The sequence below is a fragment of the Liolophura sinensis genome, chromosome 7 (assembly GCF_032854445.1).
Source record: "Liolophura sinensis isolate JHLJ2023 chromosome 7, CUHK_Ljap_v2, whole genome shotgun sequence".
Taxonomy (NCBI): domain Eukaryota; kingdom Metazoa; phylum Mollusca; class Polyplacophora; order Chitonida; family Chitonidae; genus Liolophura; species Liolophura sinensis.
The window spans coordinates 36,536,341-36,551,239 of NC_088301.1; the positions used below are offsets into that span (position 1 = coordinate 36,536,341).

Sequence of the window (14,899 nt, forward strand, 5' to 3'; positions counted from 1 at the left end):
GCATAACTCAGACATTTTCTCTACGTCATATAACTGAAATCTCCCTGATGATGGTCCAAAATCTCAATATATGATAAAAATATTTAAGATATCCTAGCTTTTAAAGAAATATAAAATAATTTGACTGCTTAAAGAATTTTAAATGTCTTATTGGAAATATCTGTGTACCAGTACTTTAAAATTAGACATATTGATGTGTAATATGTATATCTGGAATTATAAACTTAAAAATTTCAGCTCAGTCCAGTTTAATGTTATGCAATATATTTAAGTCTGTATTTAGATTATGTGCAACTCAAAGTTAAAGCTGAACTACAGTACTTGAATATTATTTAAGTGTATTAATTGAATTTTTTGAATTTTCAGTGAGCGCACAATGGACCTTACCTTAGTTTTGGAGAACCGTATCCCATCTGGCATCTTATGGTGCGGCATATCCGGCAGGCAACTCGGCAAATTGCCATCCAGTGAAAGCATAGACTTGCCCCTAACCTTGATCACAACAGCCCCAGGTTTACAGGTAGGTTGATCAGTGTGCCAATCACTGATCAGTGAGACACAAGGGCGACCTTCGTGAAAGTTTGTCAGTCAGATTTCTAGTAATGTTTTTCGTAAGGGACGTTTGAGTTACAGAACCATAAGGTGAGATGATTTACGAGAAAGTTACTGCTCCAGTTCAGTTTTAGCTGTTAGGGCTGCAAATTTTAAAGTTATTGTTGTCAGGAGCATGGAGAGGTGTGGTGGATTCCCCAAGAGCTGTTATTTGGCTGTTGTGTAGATACTGGTCTCCAAAAGATAGGTTAAGAAAAGCAAATTGCAACAAGCATGTATTCATGTTAACAGTGAGATCAGTTAGTCATGTTCCCAGCTTAGCTTCCATATTAACCACCCTGAGCCTTTACATTCACTAACCTGGAACTCGGTCCTGTCACCGGCGCTGTCTCCAAAGTGTCAAAAAGAGGTGCCCCGTGATCTTAACTTGATTCTGAATTCATATCACCTCATTATGTGGAAATAATAAAGACCATAACATCGCAAATAACACAAGAGTAACTGACACACCCACTTGGACAGTATCAGAACTTTGCAAGCCGCCATTTTCAAATTACATGACTCGTTTGCTAGGGTAGACTCAACTGCTCTTCCCAAAATTAGAATCATCTTTTTTAACAATATAATTGATTATAGTTCGTTTCTGTTTATTATTAAGACACAAATTAAAGTTAAAACAATTTGTCAATCGCCCTTTAGATGGTATACATCTCATTGGTTTCAATCAAACTATTCGACAAATTTATCTTTTTATGGATGACTCCAAGTGCGGCCAGCTCAAATTGAAAATGGTCAATAACGAGGTTTGGCTTGCTGCTGATGCAATAGATACATGTGTTTATTGTGATGTTATGGTCTGAATTACTCACGAGTTATTTGGTGATATGAAGTAAGAATTACTGAAGGATTACATGAAACATGTTTTTGTATCGCGCAGCTTGGACAGCATATGTGAAAGGGCCCAGCTCCAGATTGGTAAATGGAAGAGTACAGATCTGTATTTCTGAAAGCTAAGCTTGGAATAATGAAACAGATCTCAGATCAAGTATTCATGTATTCATATATTTCATTCTCATTTAAGACTATGTCATTGTTAGAATTAAAACAAAAGTAAGAAATTATTAAGACTAAAATGTTAGGTAACAGTTAGTAAAAATGTTTCCAGAGTTGATTGTAAGAGCAAAGTAATGACTTTATTTCAGCTTGGTCCAGCTTAGAACTTAGATAAGGTTTTTGGTAACCAAATTAAAGACTACATTTCAGTGCATAGATCCCTTAGGCTTGGTGTTTCAGAGCTTCTCCATGTGACTCATAGTTATCATTTCATTACCAGTGATTGCAGGTGATAAAATAATTGAACATACGTATAGGCTACGTACATGTACAGCCATTGTATGGGACTTTCTGTTCATCTATTCAATAAAGTTTGTTTATTATTGGTCAAGTACTTGTATACATACATTCCCTCATGAATGATAGTTTGTATCCTACCCTTGCAGTGATTAAATGCATTGGTTTAAACCATGAGAATGGGGACTGTACTGTCTCTATCACAAATATTTTCCTGATAAAAGTAGACTGACCTAAGATTGTTCTTTTGAGCACCTTGCACAGTTTGCCTGATTAAGAGAGTTATGTTTCAACATGAAAAGTAACAGTTTTAAAGTATGCTCTCCTGGGGGTTAAATTTTAGCCAATTTATCATACTTCAGTAACATTCTAAAATTCTAAAACTTTTTTATTTCTTTGTTGTTTCAGACAGTATCTGGCTTGCGGCTAACAGACACCTTCCTGAAGCGGACATACGAACACGATGAAATAGCCCAGATATTTGTATACAATAATGAAGCCAATGTATGATAACTGTGATGTAACATTAATGTATAAAAGGGTTAGCATGAAACTATTTTAACTTCTTAAATCATTGTGGCTAATGTAAGGGCTCAAGTTACATTGTATTCCTCTAGGTTTGTTTTGTCACTTTAGCCAATCCGCTGTCGTAAAAGCTCAAAAATTTTTTGGGTATTTGTGTATGGTGTACACAAATCAAAAACAAGGAAACACAAAAGAGTTCACCAAGATGGTGAAAGGTGCTTGTGCAATTTGCCAAGCAAAAGTCACAGAAGTATATTCGTGTATGGAGTCATAGATGTGTGTTTAAGTATGAGAAACATTTGTCACTTGCATGAAAACCTCCCTAAATTGCTTATAATAGTGTTCTGAAAAAATATGAAATGGCATACAACATTGTCTTAGTCATCAGTGTTATTGCTCTGGGGCATGTTTCACAAAGCGCACGTAACGTTACGTGCACTTAACTTCCATGGCGACCACTGCTACAGGTATTACGTTGCCATGGTAGTTACGTGGACGTAGCGCTACGTGCACTTTGTGCAACAGTAGGTATTGTTTTAGGGTCTAATCTTTCACAACTGCCTATGGGTTAACCAAATTTACATTTGCTTATCGTCAATTCTTTATGATCGGTAGCAGGAACCTCTTTTGTATTTAAAGAGTATTTCAGCTGCATATGTTGATTCAGTGATATCCAGTGAATAATATTACATCTCACGAAAATCAACTGTTTAATTTTGAGAAATTTGACGAGACAGAGTTGTTTTTAATTGACAGGTGTTAATCCATGATTTTTTTTAGCTCTTTGCTCACTTTAGAAATCCTGCATGTCTATAAGTACAGAAATGCTTCTACGTGTGCAGAACTGAAATGTTTGTTAAGGAAAAGAGTGCGTTACGTTGCTGTACAAGGCTCTATCTAATGAACATACAGATACTTTGGATTGGAAATGCCACACCTCACTTTCTGATGCAAAGCATACTACATATGCTCAGAAAGTCACGTAGGCTTTTGAATGTTCCCATTATAGCTACAAGAATTCGGATAACAGAGTTTGTGCTCAGTTTTACAACTACATTTGTGCTTTTATGTTTGATGTCATTGAAATTGACATATTTAGGTTCATTGTTTCCAGGCTTATGCATTGTGGCATCCTAGGACAGTCAGGATCATAATGCATTGAATGCACAGGGCTGGTTATTTCAAGCAGGACTTTTCCAAGACTGTTGTATGAAGTGTGGAACCTGGTTTAATCATAAAAAGTCACATAAATCCTTGTATATATGATCTAAATTATATCACTGTGTTCCATTCTTGTGTAGAAATGTCCAGATTAATTGAAATTAAATGTTTCATTTGTGTGTGTTTTATATAAAATCACGGTTTTCTTGTATTTGCATCACTGTAATCTGTAGACGATTATATATGTAAATACACTGTACTGGTACTGTACTTGTTAAAAATGCATATGTATATTAAGATGGATTTCCACCTTCATATTTGCCTATGTCTAACTTATTCTAAGTCAGTTCCATTGTAATGGTATGTCAGACCAGCTTAGGGAGGCTATACTTGAGATTTTGGGGCAAAAAATCCATATTCCCTAATCAAATTAAATTTCCTGTATTAACCTAGAATAGCTCAAATTATTGTCTTTCAGTAAATATCAGACTCTTGCCTTTACGTTCAGGTTACCCTGAAGTCTGTAAAAGTTAAATTGGAATCTGCTTTGAATGGTAACTGTTGCACATAACAGGTTGATATTTTTGGTAAAATAGCAAAAATTTTATTGGATTTGTGCTGGTCATTTTTTTTTTTTTTTTGGCCCCCAAAAATTGGCGGTATAGCAGTGTCTAAAAGTCGAAGGAATTACCATATATTCTTTGGGAGGATTGAATGTCAACTTTCCAAAAAACATAAGCATGGTACACATACATGTATATGAATATGGCATAAAGCTCAAAATGTTTTTTGGTACAGTTAGGTCATAGGAGCTACCAAATTTGCACCAAATAGGTCTAAAAGTGAACATACATTATCTTTCCAGACCTCTTAATATGGATAACGAAGGCATTCAACTGATGAATAAATTTACATTACACAAAAAGCTTTGTGATTTTTCTTTATGGCTTTCTAGTTTGTGAATGGATTGTGCATCTGCGTAATGGTGCAGGACACTTCACTGGGAATGGCCTCTTAAGATGTAATACTATGAACGATTCTTCATTTTGTTGTTACTAAAATAGTTGAATCGTTATAAACAAAAAATATGTTGTACTGATTAGATGGAGACTCTTTCGTTTAACTGAAATAAAGTTGAAATCCATACAAAGAAGCAAAATCCTCCACTCTGCTTCTTTGTGTAGCGTCAACAGTTGTGTATTTCTTAAAGACTTGTGTCAAAAACTTTTCCCTTCCCACAAAACTGAAAGTAATCAAATCCATGAAAAATTCTTGAGTGCCATTATGGAATTAAACAACAATCACAAAATAAATAAACATGAAGTAAACAGATGAATACTTACAGATTGTATAAGTAAGATTCTTATATAGATTTTTGAGGACATCTATATATTCTTTATAAACTTTATAAATGAAATATGCTGTAGTTAACTTGGGTCTTAATAATCAGTCATATTTATGTAACTACATTTGCCAACATTTCTGAACAATATTTTCCCACGGTCTGAAAGGCCCTAAAAATGAAGGCTTTATCTTGATTTTTTCTTCATAAAACTGCAACATCTTTCAACACTGTACCAAAATGTTTTATTGATCAATATGCTTTTACATGTACATGTTGGGTATTAATACTACATGCTGCAGATGAATCCCTGGACAGAAGTATCATGTACCTGGCAGCTTTTCAATCACAAATGGTAACCAGCCGACGTGCACATGAATACATGCACAAAACTGCAATAATACAAATGCAGTGAGCCTTGTGTATGTACATTCTAAATAGCACTATGGCAACATAGAGGATTTCTGCACTTTTTGAGGTTATTTGCATTATACAAGCTGTGAACTTCACATGGCTTTGTCCTCATTGATTTGGAAACAGAAAAATAACCTTTTTTTTTTTTTGGACACCATGACATTTTTACTGTGTTGCAAGGTGGTAGTGAAGATTAAATACCCTTAGAACAGAGGTCTAAACAGATAACTTTTTCTTATAAAATATTATCAGTTACCCCCTTAGTTACACCTTGTCTCAATAAAATTAGGTTAGATATTCATTTATAAAACTGGACGGTTCTTACAAAGTCACAAGTCTGTGTTAATTTTCACTTTTGAACTATTTATATTGCCGTAACTGTACCGTGCCAGTCGTGATTTTATAGCAAATGCTGGATAGTCACCATTTCAGAGGGAAATTAATCCATTTAAGTATATATGTATGCTATCGACCTGAAATGTTATCTCGTGAAAAACTTAACTTTGTGAGTCCAATTTCCCCATAACCTTTATGCAAATGAGGTTGACTAGGCTGTAGAACGAGATAATTCACAAAGAAAGATACGAAAAAAAAAGTGAAGTATGGGATGTTTCCAAAAGTGGACCAAGATTTACAAGATTCCTTTTATGTGCTCACACAAATTGTTGTTAGTGCCCGAGATACTGTCCAGTTTCACAAGGCACATGTAGCACTATATAATACATTTGTAACAATAAGGGGACATAAAACCGATCATGTATGTACAATACTAGTTGCTATAGCATGTACAGTGGTTATGTGCTGGTAACACTAATAATGCAATATTGAACTGGTCAGTTTTGTTCTCGATGCACTATTTATAAATAGCAGTTTAATGCCATTATATTCTTACCACAGATGCTTTTAAGCATTTAAAAGCTCATGAAAAGCCATTTCACACATATAGCAGGCAATATGTTAATAAAATTTATCCCGCATCTGATAAAATACTCTGCTTTTCATTGAACAACAATGGTAACGTGGGGTACAGATAATTTCTTGAATCCTGCAGATAACATCAAATGTGTCAGTAGATTATCCCCCTTTGTTGCGTTGTGAAGACAATGACATCTCTGAGGCAATTCACCTATACATTTTCTGCACTGAATTGATGGGTCTTTGTCAGTAACCTTTAGTAACACGAGGATTACTGACACCATATATTTCTGTATCCTATCCCTCAGTAACCATGTAACTAATAGTATGTTCTGCACTGCTGCCATTAATATTAATGCAAAGGATTTTTTTTTTCTAAACTTCTATCTTGTCATGCCACACATACTATTGACAGATTGTTTTCACCTGCATTCTGATCTTGACAAATAAGTCAAATGTAATTAAAATATTTCACTGAATTTAAGCCCAGTGACTCACACACAAGAAAAAACATTAAAAGTCAGTTTCGGTTTGTTTGTTTTTTTTTTGTAAACCATATTTCTTGCAAGATCTGTAAGTACCTGTACAAACATAGATGTTCTATTTTTCCCCTGCATGGCATGAACCAACATGTTTTTAAGTTTTAAGTGCTGCTTTCCATCTTTGAAAAGCGAACCAATATTAATCTGCTAGCTTCCAATAATGACATGAGAGTGATGTTACAGGTTAGAATCATATATGGATATTCACTTATGCTTTTAGCACTTTTGTATGGCTTATGTTTTGCCAGCACACATGGACCCCCAGTCACCTTAACAAATTTCTAGGTGTTTATAACAGCAACAAGATAAACAACGATTTACCTTGGCACACTTTTACGCAAGTGAATGTACTGTTTTGTCAACCTGAACTACAAGTACAGACATTACTGATGTTGGATGAGTGCACAATATTCTTTTGCTTGCCTTTAACAATGTAGCGCAGATACCAAACACAGTTTATTTCAATGATACATCCAGCTTGGTCTTGAAACTAATACTTAAGTCAATTGACAAAAAACATATTACCGGGAAAAAATCAGCACAAAGTACACAATGTAAAGTAGGTAACATCTTATTAAGGTCAGATGAAAAACGGAATTTTACAGATGGCACAGAAACTTAAACATCTACTAGTTATACTGATTTGTTTAGCAGAACACTGAATGACAGAACAAGAAAATGATCTGCAAAAGCAGCAACATATTATAGGCAGGGAATGCACAAAACAATTGTCACAAAGCATGTCCATCTGAGACTAAGCGACAGATTACCTATGCCACAGCCGTATGCTCCGCTATATCGTTGTTGTCGTTGTTTGACAGTCAAAGAGAGACAGGCTCGACTGGGCATGACAGGAAGACCAAGAGAGTTCTTATAAACTTATAAATACATCTAGTGCAGTTCACCTTTCCCTGTTCTCCGTTACCCAGTACAACTCTGTGAATCATGAAATGCTTTAACAGGGCTATTGCCCTGGTGGATTTTCTGAAACAGAAGAAGTTCATGAAGTCATGTACAACATATGTATTTGTGAGTACTGGTAGGTTCTTCTGTAAGACAACAAGCATAACCTGACATATTTCTAACATGATTTATTATTCTGTCTCATTTTATTAGTCACTGGCATCAAGCCAATGATGATTATGAACCTTTCATAATGGTTAGCAGACCGAAGGGATGTTTTATTTATTCATGTTTAATGCCGTCTTTGAAGAATTTATTACTTTTATGGTGGTCCGGTATATGGGTGGAGGAAACTTGCTCCTTGCTCCTGTTCCTTTGGCCTGATACCTGACAAACCATTTGACAATGCCGCTGCCAAACATGTGAGAGCAGTACTGGAGCTTATGACTGTATCTGTAAGAGGCTAATTGGTGACAACAATGCTTTAACTGAATGAACGAGGAAACCTCTAGAATAGATGACAGTAGTCGTATTCAGCCTTTGTACTAGATTCTCTGGGACAGTAAAACAAGAAGCTTAGTTAAATCAATAACATTCTGCAAAAGACATTCACATTCTCTACTGGGTATCTTAAAACCTTGAAGGAAGGCAAAAGAAATAACACACAATTTAAACCACAGACTTAACTGAAACCAAATCACCCAAAATAATTCATCCAATTTATTCATGACATAAAAAAAAACAATGAAAAAATAAATCAATGTGTTAAGATGCCCGATCCAATCCATACATGGAGTCTGCTGAGTAAATGGTAAACTTACGGTCACTCTGTGCTGATGGGTCATCTGGGTTGGCCTGTCCCATTTGTTGACGTAACTGGGCAACTAAATCAGGATTCTGGGCCTGCATCTGAGCAGCTAACTGTTGGCCCCTGTATCAGATAAAAAGACGGAAACTGACGGCTTTCACAAGCACAGTTCAATACTATAATAACAAGCCTATGTAGAACATCATACAGATAAAGCATTATTTGTTTAAAGCAAAACCAATTTCACGTTTTGTTCTAAAGTCGAAAAAGGGTGTAAAAATGAAAAATAATCTAATTTGTAGGAAATGTTGAACCATCCCAGCATTTGTTCTTGTTACACAAACATTTGTTTCAGACACTTAATTGGAAACCCTTGAAAAACAGAGAACATCATAAAAAACCATTAAGATTAGCCCAACTAAAAGGCTGATTTCATCTTTACTTTTCTTCCATTTTCTAGTGTCAGCTAGCCTATGAAACATAAAATACAAATGGTCTCACTTTAGTGTCAGACCAGGATCTACACTTTGTACGCCTAATGAAAACAATCAATGCCAAGAAGATATATGGTGCATTTTCATTAATTAAAAGTATAACCTGAAATAATTTGGAGGCACTTTATGAGAATAAATAAAATGAATGAAGCCGACAAAACAAAAACCATATCTACTCTAAACATTCCTGTTATACCTACTATGTGTGGGTGCTTAAACTGATCAGTTTCCCAGATGAGGTTTTTTTGCTTGGTTTTGCTGTCTGCATTTCCTACTGCCGGGTAATTACACTACATATAACAAAAATACTGCAGTGTCAAGGAAGATTATGCACGAGGCATATGTTGGCTTATGACCAATGATCTGAGATAGTGACTTCTGTAGAAGTGCATTCAAATTACAGACTTACACTTGTAGTAATGGAGCTATACCCCCTCCTGTCTCACCAGCAGGGCTTGACTGAGGTGCACCTGACATCACATTGGCCATACTACAAAAACCAAAAGATGCAAAGTCTTGAATAGGCTTGTAAGTAAAATGTGCTTAGTTAAATACATGTACACAAAAATATTCAACAATTTTCTTGAAATAAATGAAATCTTACAAAGCATAATTTGACAGAAATTATGGACTTTGACTTTTTATGTGCTTTTTAAAATCCTGGGACCTTATCATTATATTCCTGGAAGAAAACAGATCACTTACATTTGGTATTTGGATGCAATCTCATACTGCTTTGAAATCTTGCAAACATGTAGTTTTGGTTTGCTTTATTTTTCATTTAAATTATATGTCAAAGGTGTCTGCACTCTATAAACCGATATTCTGGCTGAAATAACTTACATCTGCTGCATCTGTGGATTGCTCATCATAGTTGTTGCCTACAGATCAAAACCAAAAAAAAAAAAAACACTTAATCAAGGCAGCATAGGAAACGGTCAGGAAAACAGCATAAAGCCAATGGCAGCTGAAATTTTAAAATGTCACTTGGTTGGTCAGATAGAGACGGATAGTACTTCATTTGGATACCTCAGGCAAAAATACAACCAGGATGTAAATTATAAATTTCAGCGCTGGACACAAGGTTCAAACATCAGTGTGTGCACCTGTCCCAGAGATGAAATTTTTCAGAGTTATAGGTAAGTAACAAATGTTACTTGTCACATGAGACAGTTCTTTGTAGCACAATATTCATGTAAATTTCTAAAATACGTTTAGGCTAAAATTCAGTCTGGTAAAACATGTCTTAGAACTTCACATGTTTATTTCCAATTTTATATTATACTATATTTTATTTATTCTTGGACAGGTAGACAAAAAATTTGACAGGTAGGCAGAAAATTTGACAGGTATACAGTTTAGTTTATACACCAGTTCCTTGTGGAGATTCTTGTTGCAAAGATCTATCATATAACCTCACCATGTTCATTAGGGCTGGGTTACTAAGTATAGAGGAGAAGTCCATACCACCCAGCCCACCACCTTGTAATGATTCTTCTCGCAGTTTTTGTTCTGCAATTTCAAGGTTGTTTTGGTAGCTCTGTCTGTCTGGGTCCAATTCTAAGGCTTTTCTATAACACTCACGAGCCTTTGCATGGTCATTCAGTGATGTATAAGCAATCCTAAAACAGCAATCAATTAATCTTATTTCAGCAGTTTGAAATTTAAGAATGAAATGCATTTTAATGCCAATGCATTAACACCCTGAATACATATATGCACTGGACAGATTCTATAAAATTCTATTCTGCTTAAAAACATTCACTATTAAAGGTAGTGTGTTTAAAATGAGAAATCTGTGTGATTCTAGGACACTGCAAACTTCCTTCACTTCGCCTCAATACATAAAATCCATCTGAGAATCCCTTAGCCAATATCATAAAACTATCATCTCATATAAGTATACTCACCCCATTCTTCCATAGGCTTTGCTGTAGTTTGGATCTATCATTATTGCCTTGTTACAGTCTTCTATTGCTTCTGCGTGTTTATTCAGTTTACTAAATGCTGCTGCCCTAAAATGCAAAATAAATATGAATTATACATAATCGCAAATGAGACTCAAATTGTAATTTTTCCATTTGGTGTAACTGTGTTGTTTACTATTATAAATGGTGCGAGACATGTGCACATTGTTCTTGATTTATTGTTTTGAAACTTAAAATAAGAAGGTCCAAGTTAAAAACATTTTAAATTTATAGTATGAATCAAAAAGAAAAAATTAGCCTTAGAACCTAGATTTGGTAGCCTTACTTGTTCAGTAATTTATGGTAATTAATATGCACACAGAGCATCAGCGATGGCACATCCCCCTTGTGCCACTGTGTTTCATATGCATGTAAAACTTCAGGTCAATACATGCTGTACTACTTGAGACACCACCCCTGACATTTTGTTTAACATTAGTTCTAATACACAATACACAAAGTCCGGAATTTAGTAATCTGTGCTCTACATGTGTGCAAACCCTAATGCCAGCACTACTTTTAAGATGCCACCCCTGACATTTTATTAACCACTGCTTTCCCGGTTATTGGACACTGACACTCAGGGTGCCTCATAAGCTATGCCTGTACTTTGCAGAAGCGAGGTAGAAATCATTTCCAAAAAAAAAAAGCTGTGATGAATGTACATTTCAAAAATACACATAGATTTAGTATTAATGTTATCAGAGAGCTAACCTGTAGGACACACAGGAATGCAAAACCACAGCCTAATGTATGAATTTTTTTTTATGGTACCACTTTAACATTTACTTTAATATTTCTAATACACATGTACGAAAGGGACTGTCATAAAATTTGTGCTTTACAGTAATCACCACTCACGTAGAGTACCAAGGATGGATGAACTTCCTCAGTTTTAGATGTATGAAACAACCAAAGCTTCAGATACTATCATAATCATTCATCTTTAACACTGATTAACACTGACATTAACAAGTAATCCAGGGCATCAACAGTGGTTATTGTGTTCTACATGTATGTGAAACCTGCGCTCAATACAGTACAAAATGAAAAGTCACCCTTACTGAGTGACTTATTAAGTCATGAATTTTGTAATTTATGTTACTGGTAATTTATATGTCAGGCTTAATCAAAGTTAATCCAGAAATAGATTCTGGTTTCATAATTTTGACTCAGAAGTGCCCAGAAGAAATACTGACTTGGCTCTTGACTAATCCTCAGGGTATGACAAAAAAGAACCTCATACATTTTTATTTTTTTTTAATGCTTGAGGTATAACAAAAAATAAACCCCATCCCAAAAGAACAAGAAGAGCATTGTCCTCTCAGAGAGCTGCTCTGGCCACAATATGGCTACAATATTGCCAACGTGGCATTAAGCCACATGATAATCATACATTTGTACAGCTGCATGTTTCATGAAGCTGACAATGGTAGCAATACAACTTGTCACATGTTTGAAGTGAATCACACTTTGGCTAAATTATTCTGATATTCTGAAAGCACTTTTAAAATCATTTTAAGGCAGACTTGTGCTAAGGTTATATTAAGGGCACAGTATGCACTTTCACCAGAAGAGTAATGCTGGAAACTGGAAAGAGAAACTGGAAAGGGTCTTAATAACCAACATACCTATTACAATAATATACCGCATTTTTACCATCCAGTTTAATGGCTTTGGTATAGGTCTCTAAAGCCTCAGAAAACTGCTCAGCACTCATAAAGTCATTTCCTGCAATAGATTCATGATCCAGATTAAAATATGTATGTTCAGCTTATAATGCCTTTGTATGCATATACATGTATTTTTGGTAAGCATATATATTTCCGTGAATGGATAAGGCATATGATAGTCAAAAAAGGTGTTGATGTTCAGAAGGTTTTTTAATCTTTTTACACTAAGGTCTAATATACCTTTCAATACATAATAATACATAACATAGTCAAGTACAACTATTTTCATCACACACAAAGAATATTGCAGACTGACCCTTTGTTTTCAGTTTTTCTGCTTCTGTTCGTTCTTCTGGTGTTGGCTCATGTAGAGACAAATTTGAAAGGTCTGTATCAGGCTGAAATGGATCAGAACATCCTAAGCATTATCAGAAACAAGCACAATTTTCATGATACTCATGAAATGAACTTAAAAGTTTGCCCTTCAGACTTATCATAAATTTCCAATATATTTAATTCTCAGTGAAATATGCAAGATTTCTTAGCATTCAAGTATAACACTGTGTCTTGCAATATGTTATACATAACATGGAGGTCAGGAAATCATGCCCAGTCACTTTTATCTTGTCCACATGTCATCACTAAGTTTTCATTGAATACTTTACCTGACTATCAAGGTAAGAGTTGAAGATATCCAGAAGATTCATTGGCACCTGGTATTTGCTGCAGGACTCTGGGTCCCGTACATTCACTTTGTAAGATGATTCCAAACACTGACAGGCCACTGCAACACAAAGAGCAAGATTATAAGATATGTACATATTATCATATTATACAATAAATTTAAACGTATTTACAATGTGGTGAATAATTATTCAGACTAACATTCATTTTCCATAATTTCTAGGTAACTTCAATGCTTAGACTTTAGCTTTACTTTTTTTCACATATTTGGTGAACTAACTACCTACATACAACTCAAAACTGCAAAATCTGCAAACTGCACTGCAATGTTGCCTATGTTTATTTATTTGATTGTACATGTTTATTAGTTTTTGGAAGGAGACATGTTAAAAGCATATGTTACCATGGTAACTGCCATCAACTATGACTGCTTTGTGCAACAGGCCCCCCAGCCTTACTAGGAGGATAAGGGACTTAGTTCACCAACCTCAGTATACATAACAGCAGAAAGCACAAACCTTCAACACTCTCTACATCCTCATCTGACAAAGAACCAGACGTCTTCTGGTCCTCCAAAAACCTGAGTATGGAGAACACCAGCTTACGAACATCAGCCATATCTGTGAACCAAAGGCAAAACAGGCTTGTAGATTTTAAGAAATTATAAATAATGGCTGCAGTTATTTTGAATGAAGTACACCATTGTTTAATTTCTATACAGTTACTTTAAAGAGAATTCTGTACATTTGGTCAGTTCTCTCAAGGGAAACCTCGTGCAGCTGAAACAGAATATGAAACTTACTGTACAATGACAATTCATTCCAAGAAACCGACTCAAATTGAAACTCTTGACAACTAACTCATACCAAGCACGATTTTGATGTTCATGTGGGCATTTCTTGGCTGCCCATAAAATACCAAACATCAGTTAAGATTTGGCCTGGCCATACACCATTTTTTATTGGTCAGTTACACCGCCTATGCTGTTCAACATTCAATTCATTTGAATTCTCATTAAACTAAGGGTGATCCTTTTATAAAGTGGGTGCAAAATCTTAAACCAGGTTAAAACATATGACCTGACATGAGTTTAGTCAGTTTACACGAATCAGATCGAAACACAGATAAACAATTTGCACTTGCTTAAAAATTTGTCTTAGCTTCGAAATCTGTAAACCTGACCATAAGCTGAAACATTTTGACACCTCACCTTACTACAACTTCCCAGACACCCCAATCAATGTGAGTTGTTTAGACTAAAAGCGGAAATCTAAGTCTGCAACGTGTGCTTTAAAGGCGACGTTCTCCTCAAAGGTTATATGCTATTTGGAGAAATAACAAAGGTGGACGCTGTGTGGAGAACGGCAATACGAAACTAATGTGATGTAATATGCTAAATATGATTTTGGTAAATAAGCAACATAAATATTTATATTTCTTATGTGTCTTAGAACTGATATTTTTATCAGTTTATAATGAATTCAAAATACAACATTTCCGTGAGAAAATCATACGAATCTGTGGCGAACGAAAAGCCACTTGAAGCCGGTCTGTCCTTTGCCAGATATG

At 35.2% G+C, this 14,899-nt stretch overlaps 2 protein-coding genes across 3 annotated transcripts in view; one reads left to right on the plus strand and one right to left on the minus strand.

The window, feature by feature from the left end:
* The window catches only part of LOC135470314 (trafficking protein particle complex subunit 13-like), a 47,989-nt gene extending 43,487 nt beyond the window's left edge, over positions 1–4,502 (plus strand). For both annotated transcript variants that reach the window (XM_064749176.1, XM_064749177.1), the window contains 2 exons: positions 367–520; positions 2,311–4,502. In XM_064749176.1, the coding sequence (XP_064605246.1) occupies positions 367–520; positions 2,311–2,412 (256 nt within the window). In that variant the 3' untranslated portion in view covers positions 2,413–4,502. The remainder of the gene's footprint in view (positions 1–366; positions 521–2,310) is intronic.
* Positions 4,503–5,121: 619 nt separating this feature from the next.
* On the minus strand, positions 5,122–14,618 carry LOC135470054 (small glutamine-rich tetratricopeptide repeat-containing protein alpha-like). Its single transcript, XM_064748768.1, has 11 exons — positions 14,541–14,618; positions 13,849–13,950; positions 13,312–13,430; positions 12,963–13,044; positions 12,605–12,704; positions 10,917–11,021; positions 10,427–10,628; positions 9,850–9,887; positions 9,416–9,496; positions 8,526–8,635; positions 5,122–7,785 (listed from the first exon to the last, which is right to left on the minus strand). The coding sequence occupies exons 2-11, from the start codon at positions 13,946–13,948 to the stop codon at positions 7,766–7,768; spliced, it is 957 nt and encodes a 318-aa protein (XP_064604838.1). The 5' UTR covers positions 13,949–13,950; positions 14,541–14,618; the 3' UTR covers positions 5,122–7,765.
* Positions 14,619–14,899: the final 281 nt, after the last annotated feature.

Excerpts from the sequence above, each read along its gene's own strand:
- LOC135470054 (XM_064748768.1), bottom strand. The coding sequence starts at position 13,948 with ATGGCTGATGTTCGTAAGCTGGTGTTCTCCATACTCAGGTTTTTGGAG. Across the intron at positions 13,431-13,848 it reads GGATGTAGAGAGTGTTGAAG|TGGCCTGTCAGTGTTTGGAA; the intron begins GTTTGTGCTTTC and ends TTTGTGTTGCAG. Across the intron at positions 12,705-12,962 it reads AGAAAAACTGAAAACAAAGG|GAAATGACTTTATGAGTGCT; the intron begins GTCAGTCTGCAA and ends AATCTATTGCAG.